Source organism: Arvicola amphibius, chromosome 3 (assembly GCF_903992535.2).
Source record: "Arvicola amphibius chromosome 3, mArvAmp1.2, whole genome shotgun sequence".
Lineage (NCBI taxonomy): Eukaryota > Metazoa > Chordata > Mammalia > Rodentia > Cricetidae > Arvicola > Arvicola amphibius.
Window position 1 is genome coordinate 79,259,651 of NC_052049.1, and position 24,964 is coordinate 79,284,614.

A 24,964-nucleotide genomic window follows, 5' to 3' on the forward strand; every position below is an offset into this window, starting at 1 on the left:
TAGTTGGTGTTAAATACTGCACTGATATTTCTTGAGAGAATGTGCGATAAAGATTGGGGAACTAGAGGTAGGAAGGAGCAAATAAACATATTCCAAGAGCTTCACAGAGATGGGAGTTCCAGGCTACAAAAGGAATTGCTGAAGGCTTTTTGCCATCACTTCTGAGTTTTATCGTTTTCTGTCGTTTCTTTAGCGACAGGTTCTAGGACATAGTGACCATTATTAAAAGCCCGTAGTAATTACATGCTCAATTCCTGTCAGAGTCTATCCGTTCTTACTTATCTGGACCCTACATTTTTTTCTCTAGGGAAGAGAACTTCATTGCTCATTTCTTTATACATTGAGTAATTGTGTAGCAATTTTAAAAAACGTTCCCTGTGTTGTCAACTCTGGGAATAAAATAACAGAATAAAATGATTTCTATCATTTCCCACTTTACTTTCTGGATAAGAAAAGAAAGGCCAGAAGTGAATGAGTGAAATAGATTCAGGTAGCAATAAACACAATGAGGAAAGTACGATTATATGACAATTATTGCAGAAGAAACATCTAGTTCGGAAACGTAACAGTAAATGATGAGACAGGCAGCTATGTCAATTCTGTGAGTAAGCGTGTTTTGGTTGATAACAACCTGTGGGTGGATTTTTGAAGCGTTGGTGAGTATGGCATGCTGAACAAGGAGAAGGCTCCTGTGGTTGGATGGGGAAGAGAGGTGATAACACCGGGAAGGTCATCTGGTGAGAAAGCAGAGGGATTTGAAAACAGGAGAAGGATTTAATACTTTCTGAGTGCAGCCTGGAAGGTGCTGGATCACATAGGAGGAAAGTCAAAGGAAAGAAGCTGAAAATCTTAGGGCCGACACTTTGAAGGAAGTTCTCTGAGGATACAGAAAACTATTTAGGAATGAGGATTTGCATATTTCACTAAAACACATGGATTGTTTCACAATAGACTGTGGTAACACTTATTAATCTTGGTGATTAACAAATGGCTCAACAAGTGTTCTTGTGGATCAGCATATGTTGATCCGGTGTCCATGCTGTGACTGCCTCCAGGAAACTGGTGCCTACTGCTCTCCTGCAAGCCTTTGCCAATATGGTAGGTTCTCCACTTGGAAGGGAAAGTAAAGATAAAACTACCCTCCCCCACACTAGTGTTTCCAACTAGAATTCAATAGAATTTATTCTAAGCTTAACTCTGAATATGTGACTCTGAGTCAGGTTGGGTAGAAGCATGTGCACCCTGTCATTTATGGATGGGCACTTATTATTTCAAGGTGCTCCATAGCATTCTTGAAAAAATTTTGTTCTGTAGTTGTTTTGCTTCTTTTTTAAAAAAATAAAAACACTTCCTGTCAATTATCACAAAATTCAGGTGAAAGCAAGATAAATCAACAATTTCAGGCCATGGAGTATGCATAAATATTTAATGGAGTTTTACATGAATTTGAGTCATACACGACTTTTACATATACTGACATAAAAGTTGCAGTCCATCCATCGAAGGTGAAGGTGATGTCTCTGAAATGGAAAATAGATATTTCAGGGTCTATTGTATACACTGTCAAGAATAATTAAAAATATTAAACTTGCTTATTGAAAATTTCAAGCAACCCAGATGCTTTCTGAAAATTCATTCATTAAGCCAGTAATGCATAAATTGAGAACAGATGAGTTAAAAAATTCCTATAGGAAAATACCATATGAAGTGCTAAAATATGCAGGGACCCATGTTTCTGCACAGCTTTCTATAAATCTAGTGCTGCTGAGCTGTCACTGCTTGTTACGATTCTGCAATACAGATTCAGATAAAAAATAATATATAGCTATATGGTCTCTTAACTTTGTCCAATCTTGTTGTTCAGTTATGAATAATTTATATATACCTCTGTGATCTATTTTGCACAAACATACCATGAGGAGAATTTGGAATTATTATTCCAAATTACAAAGTCAGGCAACATGTGTATAAAGCTGTATCTTTAATGTGACTGCAATTTGACAACATCATAGATTAAACCGTAGGGAGATTTCTCTAGTTTATTTATTTATTTATTTATTTATTTATTTATTTATTTATGGAAGGTGGGCATGATGGCTCATACCTATAATCCTAACATTTGAAAGTAGAAGTTGTCTGATCAGAAGTTCAAAATAATCCTCTATCGCATTGCAAGTAAAAGGTTAATCTGAGACATGAAATTCTATCTCCAAACCAAAACAAAAAGCACAAAGAATGGTTATGTGTGTATTTAATATACTTTGGGTATGATTGTTTCAATGCTTCTGATAGTTATTCTGGAAATCAAGATGTTCTATAAGATAGATGCCTGAAACTGTGGACATGCTTCACTGAATTAAACAAAAGTTGACCAAAATGTATCTAGAATCATCAATTTCATATTTTTAATTTAGTAAATCTATCATCCCTTCAAGGACTTTATCCTCGTGCTTTCCTTCTTAGGCAATGACTTACCTACAGTAGGGAAGGCACCATCTTAGTGGTTACTGATGGATAGCCTGTGGGAATTTTGTTATGCAAGTGTAGAATTCCACACTGTGTACTTTTCGTCTAGAGCTCAGCACAGAGTGGAAGATGACTGCTTTCGCACACGATGGCAAACCTGGGGACATTTTCATGCCACCATTCACTCATCTGCAGGGTGGAGATGGTCAGCTCCTGCACCAGCACTGGGATAGAGCAGTCCTGTAGTTGGTTAATTTGGAGCAGATGTTTCCTTTAATGGATGGCTAGCACAAGCCTGTAACGTGGACTACCTTGTTCAGTGGGATGTGATGGATGCTGTTCATTAGCTTGACTCAACATTCTTTGAGCCAAGTCTTGAGACAAATACCCAAGCTCTGATTTACCGATTCATGTAGATTAGGTGATAAAATGCCTTTGAAAGAATGATTAGATATTTTAAATGAAGTTTAGTAATAACAGTCTTATTTCTTGGGATGACATAAAAGAAATAATTATGGGAAGCAATAGCCTCCTGAACAAAGCCTGTAATTAAACCAGACTTGTTCCCTGCCGTAGTTTTCTGTGATTAATGAATACATAACCAAATCAGAATGCTGACAGGTAAGTAAGCTGACTCTTGGGTAGAGATGATTAACCCAGGCAATTTGTTAAAGTTGTCCGTCCATCAATATTTTGTACTTTTGACCTAGACTGTTTTGGGGAATCAAAATCGCTCATACTACTTGATTTCAATGCTTAAACGCTATTTTATGAGATTATTTTATTTTACAATGACTTTTAAAGCTTTTAGTTTTCTTGTCAGTATTTTCAAAAAGCTCCTACTCTTCTGTTTGTTCTGCTTTTCAGTACAGGATCTCAGTAAGTAAACCACGCTGGTTTTTATTTCACAATGCTTCTGCTTCAGCCTCCATAGTGCTGGGTCAGTGATGTGAGTCACCATGACTGCCCACTAAGCTGAAGGCATGGTCATATAGGTACTTATGTAAGCATCTATGGGATCAATATTTATATGTATCCAACACTGAACAGTATTATTTAGGTCAATACCATGCAAGATGTGGATACTCATCCAAAATTCACTTCTGGATGAAAACACTGGTGATGTGCATCAAGATGAAGGCTGTGCTGCTGGAACTACAAATTTTAGCTTGTTGCTTGTTCTCTCATCTAATTCTACATGAAATATAATTCATACAGTTAAACTCTCCTTACTCAGTCCTATTTCAATTTTAAAAAATGTTTTGTTCCGATGCATGTCTGTATGTCTACCGAGTGTGTGTGGGTGCTTGTGGAGGGGAGTGAGGCTGCCAGATCCTCTGGATTCTGAGATCAGGCTGTCATAAACTACAGTGAACGAGACTCGGGTCCTTCAGAAGAGTAGCAGACACTCTTCAGCACGAAGCCAACTCTCCAGCCAATCTGCAGGATTGTATGTGAATTTGATGTGCTTTAGTGAGGCCAGGAGGCAGTCAGAATGCTCTGGCCACCTTCAGAGTGCATCATCACACCATCATTGAGCTTGCAGAAGAAAGCTGCTGATGTTATTGGGTATTTCAGTCAGTGTAGGAAGAGCTAGGGTCACCTGGTGAGTACATGTAGATCACTGTTCTGATAAGACACAGCGTGAAGATCAGCGGTTCTCCTTAACCTTGAAGATGACGTCAGAACTTCCACTTTCTTTACGACAGAGCAGTAGTCACTGAGAAATGGATTACCTTCTGAAATATCATCTCTACCCCTTTAAAATGGGTTACTTTTTTATATGTGGTGGGTTGGGGGGCTAGGAGTCACGTAGGGGAGTCTGTTCCCTTGATTTGAGGATGGTACCCAGGGCACCAGGCTTCAGTGACTGCTACTGTTACCATGGAGCCATCTTGCCATCCCTCCTCCTTTCTCACTTTTCATTTTTCTTTCCCCTTTTCCCATTGTTTTGTGTTTGTTTTTGTTTTTATTTAAATGAAGAAGCATCAGTCGGCTTCTTCATGTCAGGACTGTCCAGCCTGTCTCAGAATGAGACATAATTTTGATATGGATCTTTCCCTAATTTGATATTGTATCAGCTTGGTGAAAGGATAGCTATCATAGGAATTTTGCAGCACTTGGGGAATTTCAAAATCAGGATGTCAAGACACAAGGGATGCATGGCTCCTTCCTTTGCCAGGAGCACACAACCGGCAGGACTTTTCTCCACAGAGCTTTTCTGGCAAGTTAACCTAGTCTTCCCTACCTCATCTAATGAGTATTTGTCTCTTTATCAAGAAAAGGCTTTTATTTTTAGTATTACAATTAACTGTTTTTTCTTCTAAAGCTGGGTGTCAGTTTTCTCCATTGCTTTAGTTTTAAGGCACCAGATCCTATTCCTAATTATAAAGGTGAAACTCAATAACAAGCAGAGACCTGTGCATTCAGGACAGCCAACCTTCAAGTAATGTAGCAAGTTGGTATCTCCTAGTTCACACGAAGCAATAATTTATACATGGCTTAGTATTAAAACAGAATAAAAAACCTTTTAAAAGTACTTTTACCAAGAATGAGTATGTATGTATGTTGGCTTTTACAGACATCATCTGGTGTTAGGGGTTTTTTTTTCTTCACTGCTGTATCACTTCCCTTGTTCTAACTCATTACAGAGCTAATTGTCTTTGTAATTCCAAATTAAAAATTACTTAGTGAGACAGAGACATTACCCCTGCCAGGTGTTTGGGAGGGCAGAATCCAATCAGGAGTTAAGTTCTTTCCATTCACTCCACTTCCTGTCTCTGTTAGGTCTGCATGGCTTTTGTTTTGTTAAGTGAGGACTCAGTCAGACACAAGACAATGCCATCCAAAAGCAGTTAATTAAGAATCCAGTACCTGAGCGTAAGAGCTAGACTAAACAAGAATTTTGAGCAGAGACTCAGGTGGACTTACCAATGGTCTTTTGTCTTCTTAGGAGATGCGACCAGCCACTGGGTTGACATCCAGAACTTCTCTTTCTAGCGTGGTGCTTGCTGACTACATATGGGGTATTGAAACTGGGCAGGAGAGTACATGTACACTTACAAGCATGTTCACTCTGGGCTTCAAACACTCCCACTCAGTACACCAAGGACCTGCTCAAACAATCTCAATGACAGTCATGGGAATCTTACTGAGAAAAACAGAAGGGGTAGCTGTTCAGTGGCGGCTAGGTTAAGCTCTGTCTGTACAGGCATGTCAAGTGGGAAGAAAGAGGATAGCTTCTGCAGAGACTCCACACAAACAGGTGATCTAAAAGACAGGAGGTTCTCGGGATGGTTTCCTGAGGATCACCCGCCCTGGTATAAAAGGTTGTGCTGTTTTGCTTCAGTTCTTTTGGTTCCAGGAACCATAATTAAGCAGGAGAGAAGTAGTAAATGGTTAGAAGAGCTTATGAATTGCAGTAAAATTTTTCCAAAGCACTTGGGGGTTTTGTTCTTGTCTTACTAGAGTGGTGATTGCAGACATATTTAAAGAGAGGGCAGAAGGAGATCTCCTATTTCCTGGAGCTTAGCATTCCTGGAGACATCTCATCTAGAAAGGATTGCTTTATGCCATTACATCTGCTAAGATGCCTTACTGAGAAAGCAGACATTGGAATCAGATATTTGAGTTAGTTGGCCAGATATGGGGCCAGAAGGCGAGATTTGTCAGTATGGCCAGTGACTATTTAGGCCAAGGTCTAAAATAGAAAATGGCAGGCAGTCATGTCTCTTGGGCAGGTGCTCAAAGAGCAGGCACCCTAGAGGATTCAGGAATGTAGCATCTTATCCTGGAAGATACGTGGGAATGTAAATGTGTGGGTTTTCTTGATTTAGCAAATGACTCCGTATCTTTGAAGCTTTCACTGGCTTAGAACCCTGATTAAAATCCTCTGTCTCTCAGGTAAGGTTTGTCCTGCTGTCCTCTCTCCCATCCCTCTTTTCATACTCTTTCTTCTTCCATGTTCCCAGTAATTGCTTTTTCCCACTTTTCTAAACATCAACATTTCGGAACTACACTATATGGGCCTATTGGTTACAGTGGTTAATGGTATGGAGACAATGTGTCTGTTAATTACAGAGGGCACAACACTAAGTAAAAGGGAAGGTCTTGAGGTCATATCCTGTGTACTGTACTGGCACAGTGAAGGTGGCAGTCAACATGTTCCTAAGTTTTTCTGTGCCTTAGTTTTCTTATCTGTATTCTGGAGCTAAAACTAGTACTTCTGTCATTGTTTTTGTAGGATAAGGTGAGTGAAGAAAGTCAAATAATTCATATGGACTCATTAATGCAGACACTGGCATACAAGAAGATATTCCCAACCGTGAGCTGTTTTTATTGTTATAAGAGAGCTCAGAGTCATATGCCTGTGTCAGGACTTGAGATGTAGCAAAAACGTGAGGAATATGTCTCCCATTCTTTAGTTCTCAGCTAAGCACCTAACACATATGACATGCTCTGTGTGTGTATGTGTGTGTGTGTGTGTGTGTGTGTGTGTGTGTGTGTGTGAAAACCAGAGGTTGATGTTAGGTATCTTCTGCAGTTACTTTCCCTCTCATTGATTCCCTCACTTAACCTGGAGCTCATCATACTAGCCTGACTAGTATGGCTGACCAGAAATCTCTAGGTACACACTCCTCTCTAACCTATTCAGTTCAGGGGTTATGGTTGTATTTCACTGCACCTAATATTGTGCTGGACATCCAAATTAAAACCTCACACTTGTGCAACAAGCCCTTTGCCTACTGAGCCATCTCTTTCGTCCTTGCCTTATAAATATTTGATGAACAACCTTTAATTAATGAATGGAGAGTGAGTGAGGTTTAAATTAAACAAGTTGCCCAAGCACATTTAGCAAGACCTTGTGTGAAGCTGTGACCAAATCTATGTGACTAAAACCTCTAGTTTTTCTAAGCTTCTTCCTTTCACTCCTCCTGCATGTCTCTCTTCTCCTGCTGGAATTTTGCTTTTTACTCCTCAGTCTGCTAAACTTGCCTTTGCCATGGCAGTCAATTACTTCCACATCACTAAATCCAAGGGTATAGATTGTTTCTTATTTCACTTGTTGGTGGGAGTGGTGGGTAGCAGGTGCAAGTCTGTGTGCTTTGGGAGTTTGGTTGCACAGGTATGTGCATACATATGGAAACCAGAGATCAGTCATTATTATCATTCCTCAAGTGCTCTCAACCTTGTTTATTTGAGATAGAGTCTATTCATTGATCTGAAGCTCATTGATTTATCTATTCAGGCTGGGCAGGAAGACCAAGGAATCATCCTGTTTCTACCTCCAGAGCACAAGGATATTGCATGTGCTTTAATACAATAGACTTTTAAACTTAAGTTCTGGGGCTCAATCCCAGATTCCCATGCTCACAGAGATGCCACTAAACTATCTATTACCCAGTGACCCCTGTCTGGCTGGTCTTTTTCTCCCTCACCCAGTTTCTCCCTCCTAAAAGCTTTTTTGTATTTGTCCCTATGACCTCACTCATTTTGGATTTTCTTCCTGATAGCTCTGTCTTTGACAGATTCTTTACAGTCTCATGGCAAATACCCTCTTCTAAATTTCCTATCCACTGTCTGTAGTATGCTGCTAGTGCTCAGGCTAGCATACCCACTCCAGTGTAACTCTCAGTGAGCTTCAGGTCAATGAATAGACTCTATCTTAAATAAGCAATGTGGAGAGCACCTGCAGAATGACAGCAAGGATTGATCTCTGGATTCCACATGTATTCTTTTTGCGGGGTAAGAAATCCCATAACCTCCATGACCTTAAAGACACTTTGCTTATTGCATATTTGTAGAGGACCGTTAACTGTTGCTCCCTTCCTTATAATCAACTTCTCTTGTATCTACCACATTAAATGGATGTGATCGAAAGTGACCATGACTGCATACTTAATTTTCTTAGTTGGAGGTATATAATTTATGATCTCTACTTGGCCAAATTTCAAAGTGAAGATGGACCATGATAAATCACCCTGATGCTAGCTCTTGGTCCAACCAAAATATAGACATGGGCCACTTTCACACTAAGACTAGAATTTGCATTTGGTTTCTCTCTGCTATTTTTCATAGTCAGAGGATAACGATGCCAGTAGATTCTCCTTGATTGTCTGGGTCTCTACCTCCCTTCCCATTTTTCTATCTCCACCATTGCTTGTTCTTCTCACTGGGACTGCAGTTGTAGTGTACTGTGGCTCTGTGTGAACAAAACATTGTCCTCACTCATCTACAACCCTCTCTGATGGTCTCCCTTAGTGCATCCCTATTCCCTTTGGATACTGTTTCTTCTCTGAGCATCCATGACAAAAGGCTGCATTCTTTCTTATGGAATAAGAAAGCGCCTTTACTCAGAACCATCCCATCATTGACTTGGCACACTGTACAAACCCTGTCAATAAAGAGTAAAATCAATCTTTAAAATCCAACTTCTTATATTAAGCATTCATATTCACATGTTTATATAAAAGTGATGATAATATGTTTATATTGGGATGTATGTATAAGAAAGATGGGACCAAAAGCAGAATGGAATGGGATTCTCAAACAGTTTTTGCTTGAGAATATCTATGATATAAAGCACAATGGTTAGAATGTTCTTAAAAGTGAGATAGAGAAGTCATAGCTTTTGTTTCAGGACAATGGCACACTCCCAATAGCAACTTGAGGAGGTCTGTGTGCTGGTGGAAATGTCAAGGTCTGAGGGAAAGCTTGGATTCTAGAAGGCACTTCATATTCGCTGAGTGCACAGCATACTGGAGACTCAGACTTCTTTAGTTGGACAACCATGTGTGCTGACACTGCCCTTCATTTGTTCAATTTTATGTTCTGATGTGTCTGCCCATGAGTGCGTGCTCCTGAAGTCATTTCAGCTCTGCTGATATTGTCAACTGTGGTTTCCATGAACGAAATCAACAGTGGTGCTGAAATGCCAAATACTTGATTGACAAAAGAAATGTTACTTTTGTAGTTTAAAGGTTCTGCTGATTAGCAAATAACTCTCTGGAAAGAGTAAGAGGATAGACACTTGCTCTTATGGTGTAGGAGGCCCTCTGTATTTGTGTTGCTTTCATTGGTTATAAAAGAAAACTGCCTTGGCTTAGTTGATAGGGTGGAACTCAGGTAGGTGGGGAAGACAGAACAGAATTCTGGGAGGTAAAAGAAACAGAGACAGATAGATGCCATGGTTCTCCTGCCCAAGGCAGACACTCGTTAGACTCGTGCTGGTGAGTCACAGTGAAGTGGTGATACACATTAATAGAAATAGGTTAGATCAAGATGTGAGCATTAGCCAAAAAGAGGCTAGAGCTAATGGGCAAAACAGTAATTTAATTAATACATTTTTTGTATGGTTATTTCGGGACTTAAGCTAGCCAGGCAGCAGGATATGGCCCTTCTTACTACACTCTTAAAGAAAATCTAGTCTGAAACACAGATATTAATATTAATTTAAAATCAATGTAGATATCAAGGTTGGTTCTATAAGGAGTGAAGAACACATTAAGTTTGATTTATTTATTTTTTAAGATTTGTTTATTTATTATGGATACAGTGTTCTGCCCATATGTGTACCTGCAGGCCAGCAGAGTGCACTAGATCATATTACAGATGGTTGTGAGCCACCATGTTGTTGCTGGGAATTGAACTCATGTCCTCTGGAAGATCAGCCAGTGCTCTTAACCACTGAGCCATCTCTCCAGCCCCGTTTGGTTTATTTTTAAGTTAATTGACAATATCTTAGGTTGTTTCCGCTGAGCTTGGGGAGTGACAGCGCAGGCACCTTTCTAAAAGAAAAGTGCAGAAAATTTCCAGACATTTTCTCTGGCTATTGAGACTCACAAGATAACAGAACTTGGAGTAAATGTAGACAAAGTTTAATCAAAGGTTATCAAACTATTTCCCATTCAAGAAGAAACTGATATTGTATGTTATTTTCAACAGTCTTAAAAATATACAAATGGATAATATTTTAAAGCTAATTAAAAAGCTGTCTCTTGAAGTTGTCTGGAAATAAATCAGCTTGTTTGGTAGCACCATCTATCTTATGGTAGAAAATGTTCTTATCTTGAATTAAACTGTAACTATTGGGCTGCTGAGATGGCTCTGCAGGTTCTGGCCAACAAGCCTGGTGAGCTGAGTCTTTCTTACATGACAGAAGGAAATAACTGACACCTGCAAAATGGATGCTAACACACACACACACACCACACATACACACATATGCACACATGCATATACACATACATACCCACACACATACCCACACACAGCGATAAACAATTTAAATGTACAAAATAGAAATGTCTATAATGTTTGCTTCAGACCAACATAGGTCTTTCAAAACATAGGTCTCACGGAGTAAAATAATAGATTTTTTTGGTATAAAAAGCTGGTATGGAGACTCTAGTTATCTATGTTTATGAAGCAATTTTTAAATAATATTCCATTATTAACATTATTCACAGTTGCAGAAGCTGGCTTCACATGTGTGTAACCAGTGCACTGCCCAGAGCCCCGAGACTGAAGGAGCCCTGTGCTTAGCATCACTCTTCTGGAGTTCTGAATAACCTTGATTGAGGCAGACGGTAACTTTCTCTTGTGCATTTGGGAACATTGCTATGCTTACACTGTCCTTCCCAGTTCCTCCTACTTCTTTTGTAAGGTCAAAGGTTACCCAAGGATTTTCGAGTGGTGCTTCCCACAAAGGCACCTGACACCCAGATAAAGCATAAGTGGAACTTGTAGGGGTCTGAGGCCTCAGCTTCGTGTTTTCATTCTGAGTGTGGCCCACACCAGCTACCACCACCTGGATGAATGGACAGGGGAAGAAGCGTAGCAAGTTATAAATGAGAGAGTGTTGAGTTTCTTCATAAAACAAGTACTCTTGGGATGGCATTAGTATGTTAAGGAAAATTACTGGGCAGTCTCTGAAAGATTAAACTAATGAAGTTTAAAAATTGGAAATAGTTGATGGAACTGAGTTGAAAGGAAAATTCAAGGAAATTGAATTGAATATAAGTTTAATTCTCTGAGAAGGAAGCAATGGTATAGGGTTAGAGGCACATGCCTGTAATCAGTAATAACATGTTATAAATCAGTGGGTCCGTTCCTCTCAAATGTATTTGAATACATGCTAGCTAGGTCTGTAAGATGCTGCACAGATTTCAGGTATTAGAAGGATCCAGAAGATGGTTGGTTTTCTAATTTTTTTACTATTCCCATAATTTCTTTCATTTTCTTTAAAACAGTTTTAAAGAGATGAGGCTGGACTTGAGTTTCCTGTGTATCTGTCGTGAACTCCCGATATACTGTGTAAGTGCCAAGGTTACAGACCAACGTTGTCCCGCTTGACTCAGAATTTCCTGACTTACAATTAAGAAAATATTGGAAAGAAATACAGAAATTGAATGAAACATGACTTTCTGAATTGCTTCCTGTACCTCTGAGCAGAATAAAAGGAATTCAGGCTTAGGCTCCCAGGATTACTAGTTAGACTGGGCATGTCTTATTTAACATTCCTACTGTGGTGTTTACTGTGAGAAATGTATACATCATTTGTTTATGAAACGTGGAGTAACAAAGGACTACTTCTTCCTGGAGTGGTCTCACTGCAATAGGCTGCTTCATATATTCCGTGAGTTTGTCTGGGTCTTCAAAGTAGTGTCTCTTCCCAAAGCTTCTTTCCTGAGGGCCTATCTCTCTTTCCCTGGAAAACAGAATAGACTTCTCTTGATCTTTTATGTGTTCCTACAGCATGGCATTACTTGTTTTATCTATTACTTTTATATATACTTCTCAAAAATAAAGAAAATGGTGTCCAGATATCTGAAAATAACTTGGTTTCTGATTATATTTATATTACAGCACAATAACTTCTTTTAGGATATTCATGACTGCTAGGATTTTTGTTGTTCCGCAGATTACATATATTGTGCTATCATAATGTTGGTTCAATGAATCAAAATTTGTGAAAACAAATGATTGATTATATGGTGTATATAATTATTTATAAAATATAGAAATTTGGGATAATGATAATGTTAGAAGGGAGATGAGAAATAGCATTAATACTTACAATGAAAATTGAAAATTAAAAAGTCAAAATAAGTTCTTGGGGAAAATATCCCCCTTATGACACAAATCAAGAGCGAAGCTAGGAGCTAGAGTCTTGAGTGTTCTGATTCTAAGAAGGAGGAGTGAGGTAAATCTACCACACCTGGACTCACTTAGAATACTAACTAGCTCAGGACACATTAAGATGCACAAAAGAGCTGGGTCGTGGTGGCGCACGCCTTTAATCCCAGCACTTGGGAGTCAGAGGCAGGTGGGTCTCTGTGAGTTTGAGGCCAGCCTGGTCTACAGTGAGTTCCAGGACAGTTGGAGCTGATACACAGAAAATCCCTATCTCAACCTCCTCATCCCCCTAAAAGAAAGATGCACAAAGGACTGGTAAAGACCATCTTTAATGAAAACTAAGGTAATAAGAGGACCTTTCCTTAGGCTGTGAGAATAGAGATTGTTTTCCTAAGTCAGCATCAGAATATGGTCGTAAGAACATATTCCTTGTGCCTTATGTGTGCTTCAGGTGTGATCAACACTGAAAAAAAAGAACTGTCTAATCGATGGTGCTCTGCAAGTGGGGTGGTCTTCACTGCTCCCGCACACATTTTGTTAACTTATAAAATAATAACACTGGCACCTGAGTTTTTAAAAACTCACTCTAGAGTGCGCAGCTTTCATCTTACTTCCCCGAGTGGAAGATTATTCCTTCTTTACAGAGAGTGGAGGGATCGGGACAGGAGACATGCAGAGTAAAGCCACCCTCAGAAGTCAACATAAATCAAGCAATATTACAGCATGTGCCATTTTCATTGTAAATGTGATGATAGATGAAGCGTAACCTTTACTTTAGTTTAAACATCTCTCTAAGACTAACTGGGAGGGAAAATAAAGTTATTTTCCTTAATTTTGGAAATCTGATATGAGTACATAATCAAAAATTGGTGACTGAATTGAACTCACTTCAAGGGGAAGTTCGAGTTCACTGATACATAAATATTCCAGCGCTAGCAACCTGTTTGACATTGCTATTGGGTGCAATTCCAAAATTAATGCATTTAATCATCTCCTAGGCATAAAGCCAAAGGCTAAGGGAGCAGAACATGACAACGTTGGCCTTGAATTATGTTCTGAACCCTGTTGAGTTTAATTTTACTTACAAAGCAGGATATGTAGTTTGCCATTTAAATTTGTCCTTTAGAGTCCAGGAAAAAAAAAAAAAACTGGGTTCTTGTTATCAGCATCTAAATTGTAGTATTCATCTGGAAAGTTCAAATTTTAGGAGGATCAATCTAAATTACTAGTCAAGTGCACACAGTTAATATACATAACTAAGGCAGACAATAGCAAGAGAAGAAAGCAATTTTATACCTATTTGAGTGAGGGGGTACAGTGTGCAGTAATGTATAGTTCTATTACTTGTGGCTTTGCACAATTCAAGAATTGTGCAGACTATCTATGAGTAACTATACTAAACAACAATTTATGATGAAAGAAAAAATACTTAATAAATCATGGGAAAAGAAAAATGAACATTTGGAGAGAATAAAGAGTGGAAAATAGAAGGAAGAGGAGTAAAATACATGCTAAGATGTATATTTCCCATTTTGAAGAATAATAAGGCAAGTTGTACTATATACAAGTACTTAATTGAAATAAGACAAAACTTCATAGGGTTGCAGAATTTTGGGGGGATGGCTCATATTTTAAAAGCACTTAGTTGTCAGTTTTTCACAGATAGGCTGTATGTTGACATTTCCATGCTCAGAAAAAAAAAATCCCTGTCATTTAAAAAATGTATACTTTTTTACATGTGAAGTTTTCCTGATTTTGGAAGTTGGATTTTTTAAGTTAGTAGGGAAAAAGAGGAAAATATAATGCCTAAAAGTTCCGTTGGCTTTGGATTTGAAAGCTGTGTGTGTGTGTGTGTGTGTGTGTGTGTGATTGTGTGTGTATGTATATATACACATGCATTTGAAAGGTATGTGTATACGTATATGTGTGTATGTGTGCATGCATATGTGTGTATATGTATAATACAGCTTACAAGTACACACACACACACACCACACACACACACACAGAGCAACCGTGACTCTGTGACCAGTGTCTCTGCAGCTATGCTTTTGAGTTTGGGATTAAATTGGTTTGCCACTTGGCAGCCATTCATTACTGCAAATGTTTTTGAGATAGCGTTTAGCTTTTGTCTGCTCCTAAGGATAGGTTTCTTACATCATCATCTCAAAGGCAAAGCAAAGGTTAAGCAAAACTGACAGAGATCGTGAAATTGAAAGTGATCAGCACACTGCTGAAGAGCCCCAAGTCCATGCATTCCAGTCCCTTCATAGGATAATTTATAGTGATCATGTCTGCAGTCTGAACTCTTAGCATACTCACCCCTAACAAGAAGTTCTGCCTCATCTGACACACTGTCTGCTGTGGTCTGTACCCTGCAGCCATATCTCCCAGCATGCATCAGAAGGATGTTCCTGATCATTAAATCTGCAGAGGATGCTTGCTGAAAGAGGGATGAAGTGCCAGTTTAAAATGGTGCAAATCTGCCTAATTCAAGGTGGCTTAAGGGAGAACTTTACATATTCAAAGGCCCGTCTTTGGCCTTACAGTTTATATGATAACAATGCAGCAATCAAACATGCCCTGTCGTAAGGACTATACAGAGTTATACTTTTCACAACCACTCAAAAAGAGTTTCAACATTGAAAATTGCATAAAATGATTTAGCAGCAATAGTTAAGAGATATTTAAATATATACCAGTCATTCACAGCTTTAAAAGTACAGGAAAATCAGTAAAATTTACTGCTTTGCTATAGATAGACAGACCTATTGTTTGTAACAGTTAAACTGTGTTGAAAGAAATAGCAACTAGTGGGAAATTAATTATGAGACAGTAGCTGTTGAAAGATTATCTCATGAATATTTATTGAATATTTCCTTTTGTGAGTAGACTGTTGGTCACAGAATGTGACAGCACTTCAGGGAGAGATGACTAGTCTCCAGTCATGTGTCTTTTATGTAACAAAGATACAATCCTCCATAGCCACCATCATCAGGGAGCAGGGTCAGCCAGAACCTGTGTTAACGCAGCTATGAAAAGAGAGGACTCTCAAAACACTCGATTTCATTAGCAATAAGATGATGAGAGCATAGTTTAGTAACTGCAGTGCTAGGGAGAGAATCTTTCTATGTATTGTTTATGGGCTCAGGGAGGACTCTGTAGATGATTGACCAACAAATATACACCTTTCCTTACCTAGTACTGTCCTTCAATTACTTTGTCAAAATTGATGGTGTCATGTGATCATGTAAAGATCTGGTATTGATTCTAACTCATGTCTCTCCTGCCCCACACACACTTTTAGTTTGCTCTTTGAGACATGATTTCATTATGTATGGGCTGGACTGGAACTCAATATTCAGCTCAGGCTGGCTTTGAACTTCTGCTTCAGCATGCCGATTATAGGCATGTGTCACCATTCCTGATGATTTATTTTCTCTATCCAGTAAAACTATAGAAAGACCTCAATATCTCTTGTTCTCGTGTTGCAAAAGGGGAAAAGTTGGTTTGAATGTGCACAGTTTGAAATAACATTCTCCAAGAATTCATGCATCAACGAAGTACCTGAAAGAATTCTTTAATATACTATTTCAGAGAAGGACCCCTGCCCCCAGATACATGAGCTTTTAATGTTGGATGGAATGGAGGCAAGTTATTTTTAAAAACATTGTGTTTGTCCTTACAGGGTAAAACATACTAATAATTATTTAAGAATATAGTCATTTGCCTTTGTTTTGAAATGAATAAATGGGTTTGTCAGATCACAAAAAGAAAATCAATGTCTAAGAGGAATCCTGAGTTTTCTCCTCAGCATCCATGGAGAGGGTGTAGTGTGAGCTTGTGGAGCTCCCATCACATCGACATTCTTTTCTTTCAGTGAATTACTTTGTGAAGTTTTTTTCTCTATCTGATAGTTATTTTCTTTCTAGCTGATCTTACAATGGAGCATTTACAATGGAGGGTAATTTGTTGAGGCACAGTCTGATTGACTCATATAAAGGAAGCTGTTTCACAGCCAGAATACATTAAAATGGATTAAAAAGTCACAATGATTATTTTTGGAATGAAATATATGTCCATCAAATATCACAGTTATGAATTCCTTACGATACATCCTCAGAAGCTAAAAAGATTCACTTTCTATGTGGTTGCTTTATGGTGGGATGAAGAAACGTAATCCACTTTCTCAGTTCACTTTGATCAAGCACTCAATTCCTTCAGATACAAAGTGGGAACTTTAAAACACTCTGACCTTTCATTTTAGTGAAGAAATAAAAGAAATTACACATTATAATCAGTTGTTCAGACTCTAGTCAAGATCATTATGACTGATGAAATTTGTCTCCACCTCCGTTTGGGCCCACCCTGACCCCATAGTATGTGCTTCTGGGAGCTCATCCACCAAGACACTTAGCATTAGCCAGCAGTAACTGAGTACTGTCCTGGGTCAGAATGGGAGACCTGTCTGATGAGAAAGCAGAGGAGAAGTTGCAGACCGAACTCCACCTGTAAGGATGACTGTTATTTTCCCTGTTTTGTTCTGGGGACTGCTGTTATTAGTCTGTATATATTTATTTATTTTTGAGACAAAGTTCTTGAAAGGCTGTCGAGGTTAGCCTCAGGCTCGAAATCCTCCTTTGCCAGCCACCTAACGACTGGGATGTCAGGGGTGACAATACCTCACTTTTGCTCTGGGTTGAAAGCATCCCACCACCAAATGAATTTGGTAGCAGTTTAAAAGCAGAAAGGCTCAAGCTTATGGTTTGGGAAGTTAATTTGTAGCAGTACACTCCTATAATTAAGTAATTCACATTTTATTTTACAGACATTTTCCTCCCAAATAATTTATTTTCTTTTGAATCTGAAGAAAAATTTTCAACCCTTTTACTTTTTGTGGAATTGAATTGAGAGTGAACATTGATGAAATATGAAAAGAGTATTTGGGGTCATATAAACATGGAAGAAACTTGGTCCGTAGAGTAATCTCTCCTTTGCTGTCTGTGTGCGGCTCCAGAGATTAGAGCTGCTTCATCATCTATTGATGCAAAATGTCTGCATCTTGTTGAACAGGCCTGGATGTCATGTCTGTCTGAGGAGTTGGAATTGACTCATTTTGGGCTGATCTCTTTCCTTGTGGATTATACCTGCATCATATTTTTAAACTCTTAAACAGGGGCACTTATAAGCAAAGCGAATGGACTGTGAACATTAAGCTTGAATTCCCCTTGCAGTAGATTTAAGGCTCTTTCAAGGGAAGTAATAAGGAGAATTCACAGGGGAACCCATTATCCTTAATCCGAGCCCACAGTGTGCAGCTCCTGTGAGAAAGTTTGCAATTCGTGCAGCTTTAATGAAATGGTTACTTACAGCGAGCTCTGCTTTCTTCAATTCAACTTCGTTTCCACGTTCTGTCTCTCAGGAGGCACACACTCTCTCCTCGGACTCTCATTTTATTTCCTGTCCTTTCTCGTCTCAGGTTTGGCTGCTGTGTTACCTGTTGCTTCAGATCAAATTTCCCAAAACCAGGACTTAACCCGGTGCTCCATCACAGCCAACTGCCACATGGGCACTAAACACCATAGTGGTGCACGAGGGACTGAGGTACTAAACGAAGACTTGTTAAGAGGGTCAGCTTGTTCATTCCCTGCACTGAACAGTGGGGACTGGCTGATCACTTTTCCTGGTCACACAATCTCGTTGGAGCACTTGGGATTTCTATTTATAACTTTGAAATAAGATAGGAAAATTGTGGCTACCTTTCCACCTGGGTCCAGTTTTTAAATGAACTATCTACCTATCTACCTACCTACCTACTGTTTGGTTAGGGCTTCACCCAAGTCCCCTGGCATCTATTTTGAAATGTCAGGTGGGAAGATCCATTTCAAAGCTCCCTCCCCTGGGAGGTGCCTCAGTACAAACTCCACCTCCAAGAAAAGCTGCATACAGTGATCCCTCCCCAGGGAAGGTCAAGACCACTCTCTCAGGCTATTTAAACTGCCTACCAGAGAATGAACACATGGCCTCCCAGTTTTCCTTGGTCCCTCTGTTCTCCTTTTCCCTTTACTGTGTTTTCCTGGGCGCTATCTGGGAACGCTGGCATCCATTAAACCTGGCCATCTTTTAATTTGGTCTGATTTAGTCTGATTGGGATTATTGCATCGGCGGAGAAGATTGTCAGTCAGAAAAATACTTAGTATTTGGAGGTCCCACCGTGGTCTGTTTTTCCCACTGGCCCATGGCTACATGTTGGAAAATTCCCTTCTTGCCCATGCTCTCCGCCAGGCTAAGATCAGCTTCATGTGGGTGAGTTCCCCTTTCTCAAGTACATGCTACTAGAGTCCTGGACCTGTATGATTTTTGGGCTGTCTTGAAGTCATGGCCATGCCAGCTGCCATACCCCATAAACAGTTCTCGCTGAGGTTGGACTATGTGGGTAGAGACATCTGCCAACATATTTTTCACGCCCCTATGTTTTTGACTCAAGAGTCTTATCATGGTGGATGCATTGTGGTAGGCACTGAGTCCTGAGACTTGGCATAGACTTTTAAAAATGGGCTCTTGCACTTCAAAGCCAGATTGACCAACTCTCTTGGCCTGCCTTTTATAAAAAATCCTTTTAAATTGGGGCTATCCAACACCTAATGTAAAACAAATAAAGCTCCAAATGTCCATGGTTTCTGGATGCTGTGCTCCTGCTCCCACTCCCCTCCCCCACTCCTCTCCCTGCTTCTCTAACTGTTTGTTATTTGTCTCCATTCCTGGCATTAATCTTGTCATGCTGGAACTCTCTACACAGGATCCAGATCTGTTTCCCCCTTTCTTTCCACCATAAAACTGTGTAGGTGTTCCATTCTTATGTTTCTTTTCCCTCTTGCAGCTTCTGCTAATCTGGTCCTTAATGGGACCACCTCTGTTCTTCCCTGGCTTCTTCTGCCTGCCTACACCAGGAATTTTAAGCTAACACAGGCTCCTAAAAAAAGTTTTATTTGTCTGTCTGTTAAAGTAATGTGGCCACACTACGCTTTTATGTCTATCTGTTTATGTGTGTTTGTTTTCATGGTATGCTTGCCTTATTTCTCTGTGTATATGTGTTTTAATATCTGTAAAATTTATGATTCCAGATTACATCAGCTCTAAAAAAAATTTGGGTAGCCACCATTTTGACCTCACTGCCATCTTGGGTAAGAATACCCATGTGTGCTAGTATTCTTGACTTATTAAAACATTCCTTTTTATCTTTTTACATTTACTACCATTGGTAAGCTATAACTAGTTTATGCAAAATACATGTCTAAATTTAATTCATATGTCTAGTTAAAATATAACTAACAGGTAATGGTACACAATTCTCAAGTGCCTTTACAGATCTGAGAGTATGACATTTAACAAAAGAACTTCTAACACAGAGGCATGCTGGCTCCTGCAGCATCATATAGCTCCTCCAAGAAGATGCATAGTTACATAAGACCTTCTGCCCGGAGGCTTGCCTTTGGGTGTAGCAAAGTCATGCACACAGCAAAAAGCGGCCTTCCACCTCATCAGTTTCCTGGATGCTACACCAGGGATGATCATCTCATCCTGCCAAGACAGGTAGACTAAATCTTCCTCCGACAGGAAAATCTTCTGGCCTCCTGGACTCAGCAGCTAATGGCAAGTACTGTTTCTAAGGCTGGTGTTCTCTAAAGATTACAGAGAGATTTGGGATTGCCTGTGTAGCTAAAAAAAGTTGCCTGATTTCTGCTCATTTATCCCCCTTAGATCTTTCTATTTGGTATTTGATAACTTAAGATACTGGTAGCTCATTACTTTATTTGTTAAGTTTCCTGCTAAAGATACAGAGAGGCGTGCCTCTTTCACAGACTTCATAGTCCAGGATGAACAGGTTTCATGTGTTAAAACAGAATACCCAATTTGCTTCAATTGTCTTCTAAAATGTTCATGGTTCAGTTGTCTTACAGATACCTGCGTGTTCCTGAAAAAGTTCTGCTGTATCAAAAAAGCAGGTCTGGTAAAAAGCTAACAGTCTCCAGAACCTATTATAACCCCAACCATTTTCAAGCATAGTTTATAGGTCACTCTTGCTGTCTGGGCCAAGACCAACTTATAAAGGGCCCTCCAGACAATGCCAACATCTAAACCAGCTTCTGGGACTACCCAATTTGTTCCAGCTTCCTCGATCAAAAGGACACCTACCAACTAAAATCTGGTTTTAAAGGACATTTCTGCTCTCTTGTCTCACTCATTCACCCTTGCCTCTCCTATACAACCAGCACACTTCTCTATCCCATTCTTTCTTGGCAGTTAATGACCCTTCCCATGGCTAGCCCATTCATAGGGCCAAAAATAACAATATATTTTTGTCTCCTAACCATTTGCCTTCTCATCTTCCTCGAGGAATAGCTGTCTGAGGTCTCCAGGATGGCAGTAAACCAGATATCACTCCACCTACACCTCTCGCTAGTGTGAGCCCACCAACCCCCAGTTCTCCCCTCTTCCATGTCATTCCATGCCCACCGGAAGTAGCCAGACTTGAGTCAACACCAAGAGTCTAAAATGTTTGGTTGAAAGCACCACCTCAGCCTCTAACATCCTTATCCAAAAATAGTCCAGAATGTTTGGCTGGGGGCTTCACCCCAGCCCCCTCACATCCATTTTGAAATGTTGGGTGGAAAGATTCATGTCAAACCTCCCTCCTCCGGGAGTTGCCTTGATCCAAATTCTACCCCTGAGAAAGCCTGCCAAATGGTGACCCCTCCTCAGGGAAGGCCAAGACCAATCCCACAGGCTATTTAAACTGCCCCCAGAAAATCAACACGTGGTCTCCTGGTTTTTCATGTTTGTACCAGTTCTCCTTTCCCTCTCTCCATGTTTTTTCTGGGGGGCTACCTAGAAGCGCTGACATCCATTAAACCTGGGCATCTTTTAATTTAGTCTGATTGAGGTTATTGTGCTAGCTTGTCAGTCAGAAAAATACTTAACACCTACCTACCTACCTACCTACCTACCTACCTACCTACCTACCTGATGTGAGAAAGCCCAGGCTGATATCAAACTCCACAGGTAGCTCAGACTGGCTTAGAATTAGTTCTTGCTGCCTCAGTTCAATCCTAAATGCCGATGGAAGATGCGAGCATTTACACCAGGAAAATACCCTTGCTTATTAGACTTCAGTAATTAGAATCCTGAGCAGCCCAGCCTCCAGGACACTGCCAATCATATTTGTAAGAATGGGAACTCATTTTGAAATCTGCTGCTTAGTGTCTGTGAGTTCTGTTTGAAGTCTAAGTTCTTTAGCTCAGCAGGAAGGTAAAGGTATTCTGCCTCTCCTGCAGCTGAACACTGTGATCCAGATCAGTCCCTTCCAGTTGTGAAGACTTGGAATTCCCCACATTCCTGCTTAGTTGCAAAGGCTTTTTTGTGGGGCACATGTTCTTTTCCTGAGCAGTTCAGTTCAGACCCAGTCTTTGCTAGGCTTCCTGTGGTTTCCCTTTGTTCATTCATCTGAATTTAGCCCCTTTGGCCCTAGAAGTTTCTCCCACTGCTCACTGGGGACACTCCCAGAATTGAGCAAGGGCAGAGTTGCCAGGGATGGACCAAAGCCAGTAAGCAAATTAAACACCTAGAATTTTCTTCTTTCTCCCTTCTTTGCAGCTGGCAGTACCTCTCCTCTATTGTCAGTAAATTCCCTAGAAGAAATTAGGAAAGAATAGAGAAAAAAGGCACCAAAGAAAGGCAGGTGGTGTGAAACAGTCAGAGGCAGATGTTGGTTTAAGAGTGATGTTGTATGAATCCAAGCTCTCCTTCCAAATCACTGGACAAAAGGGAAAGAGGACCCAATAGTTCAAGGCTTCTCTCGGAGCTTTGTGAAAATGCCAGGAAAACTCACAGCAGTATGGCTGTAACTTGGTCAGAGTTTGACAAATAGTATTGTCAAAGGGAGCCTAACTGAGCCTTCAGTCAAAAGAGTCTTTCTTAGTATTCACTCCCTCTGCAAGCTGGATATCAAAACTTTCAACTGCTATAAAATGTTTTTTTTTCTTTAATAAGTATTTGACTTCATTTAGACACAGGCATTTCCTGTACCCTTTCATTTCCGTATTATAGCAAACCTCCATTGGACATAGACCTAGGGGATGAATTCCGCCCTCGGTACAGCACTTTCTGAGTGTCCCCTAGCCTCTGGAGGAGTCAGTAAAAAGTGAAAACAAGTGGGCTCTCTAGTTCTCTCATTCTTACTCATTCTTATTCTTTTTCTGATTCTTATTCTTATTCTCTCTCTCTGTCTCTGTCTCTGTGTCTGTCACTGTCTCTCTTTGTCTCTATCTCTGTCTCTGCCTCTCTCATTCTCCTCTGTCTATCTGTCTGTCTATCACTCTTTCTGTCTCCCACCTCTCCCCTGTCAGCATCGTGGAAGTATCAAATAGAGCACTGCGCATGCGTGAAATGATTGGGCAATACTAAAGAATAAAGTGCTAAGAAGCATTTTAAGAGTTGGTTGTGGCAGAAATCTGTACACACACTAACACAGCAACCACTAAGAAGATATTTGGGGAAAAGTCATAAACACTAAGATTATTTAACCTAGGTTCTTACTAGCAAGATCCATTCTCAGTGAGCCTCGATGCTGTTGTGGATGGTGGTTTCCGGTTTTAGTTTAAGATACATTTCACTTTCTTGAGGGTTTATGTAGCCTACCACGTCCAGTTGTGACCCCCATTGCCTATAAAACTGCTCTTTTTAAAGTAAAATGAGATAATATAACTTATATAAGATACACTTTAATAAAATTCTTACATATGTAAATCCTGGGAATTCTGTGGCATGAGTTATTAGATTTCATTAATGTCATAAAAATTAAGTCTTAGTCATTAACATGTTTTTCTAGTAGTAGTGTCTCATTTCCCCAGGTGATAATTTGTTTAAACTATGCTATCATCATATAGGAATCATATATATATATATATATATATATATATATAATCTTTATAATACTTTTCCCTTAGGACCTTATAGAACAAGATCTAGATTAATGCTGATATAGGTTTTAATATCATTTTAAATAGCTTATGCTGATTAATTTTGTGCTTCGATGAAAGTATACATTCTTTGACATAGAGATATTTATTGCTACAAAGAAGATAAGCAAGTGCTCCATAGCAAAAATTTCTATCACAGTGCAGTATTAAATTATTTTAGTAACACACTCAAGATTGAAACTGTTTCTTCATGTTTAGCTTCCAAAATAATATTCTCATGAAGATTTTCATGTGCTAAGAGAAAACAGTCTTAAATAGTCAGATCGATTAAAGAAGAAAGATAAATTGTGAATAGCTGGTTGAGTTTAAGATAACAGGATTCAGGCATGTGGGCGCTCAGTCAACAGTTGATAGTGTCAGTCTGTTAGCCAGGGCAAGTGATGACTAGGCTTCTGAAATGTGCTCAAAGCAGACCAACACTAGTTCAGTTGTAATTCCATTTCAGGATGATTAATTTTAAAGTAAAGAGTATAAAATCGTATTTACTATGTAGATGACAAACATGGGTACAAAGAGAGACATGAATAGTTGACAAAAAACTACATGCATTCCACCTGTCCTTCTTTCTGAAGTAAGAACACTCAGCTAGCCAGCAGATGGGGAGTTGCTGAGGTACTATATAGCCAGCCAATGTGCAGTTGTGGTGTGTTACACTCATTCTTTAAAGGTGCCTTTTCTTCCCCGTGATGAGGTGAGGTCTGTGAGTTCACCTGTCTAGATGGATGTAAACGGCAAAGCAAAGGACTTCTGATGTACACAGTACCATATACTTACAACTGAGCTCTTCTGGAATACTTTGCTTGGATTTACTTTTCACTCCATTCTATGTGTTGACAAAAGTTTACTGCCCATGATTTCTGGAATATTTGTCTCACCCTCTTTCATTGCTCATATAGTGTGCTCTTAGCCAATTCGCCATGGATTCATTTATGCCATGTTAAACTTGAGGAATTGGGGCAGAGACTGCACTGAGCATGTGCCACTTCAATCTACGTTCAAGAAAAGAAATGCAGGGAGAAAACATGGGCTAGGTTTTCATACCTGCATGTGGTCTTTGAAAAGCTGTGGAAGGAAGTGTATCTGTTTCACCTCCTAGAATACTCAGGTTGAGTCCAGAGAAAGTTAATTCCTTTTTTTGTACCTAGTGGAGTTTAACAATAATTACCTTACTAACAACAATTAGGAGTATTGACTTCTAAGGTTTTATGGTTTTTGTAGACAAAGTCACACTATATATCCTAATCTGGCCTCAAGCTTGCAACCTTCCTGTCTGCCTCCAGAACGTTGGGATCACAGACCTCTGCAGCCATGCCTAGCTTTCT

The 24,964-nt window shown here is 39.6% G+C and overlaps 1 protein-coding gene across 1 annotated transcript in view; it reads right to left on the reverse strand.

The window, feature by feature from the left end:
- The window catches only part of Cntn5 (contactin 5), a 481,109-nt gene that overhangs the window by 79,914 nt on the left and 376,231 nt on the right, over positions 1 to 24,964 (reverse strand). The window contains exon 14 of the mRNA XM_038322119.1: positions 14,926 to 15,046. Within this exon, the coding sequence (XP_038178047.1) occupies positions 14,926 to 15,046 (121 nt within the window). The remainder of the gene's footprint in view (positions 1 to 14,925; positions 15,047 to 24,964) is intronic.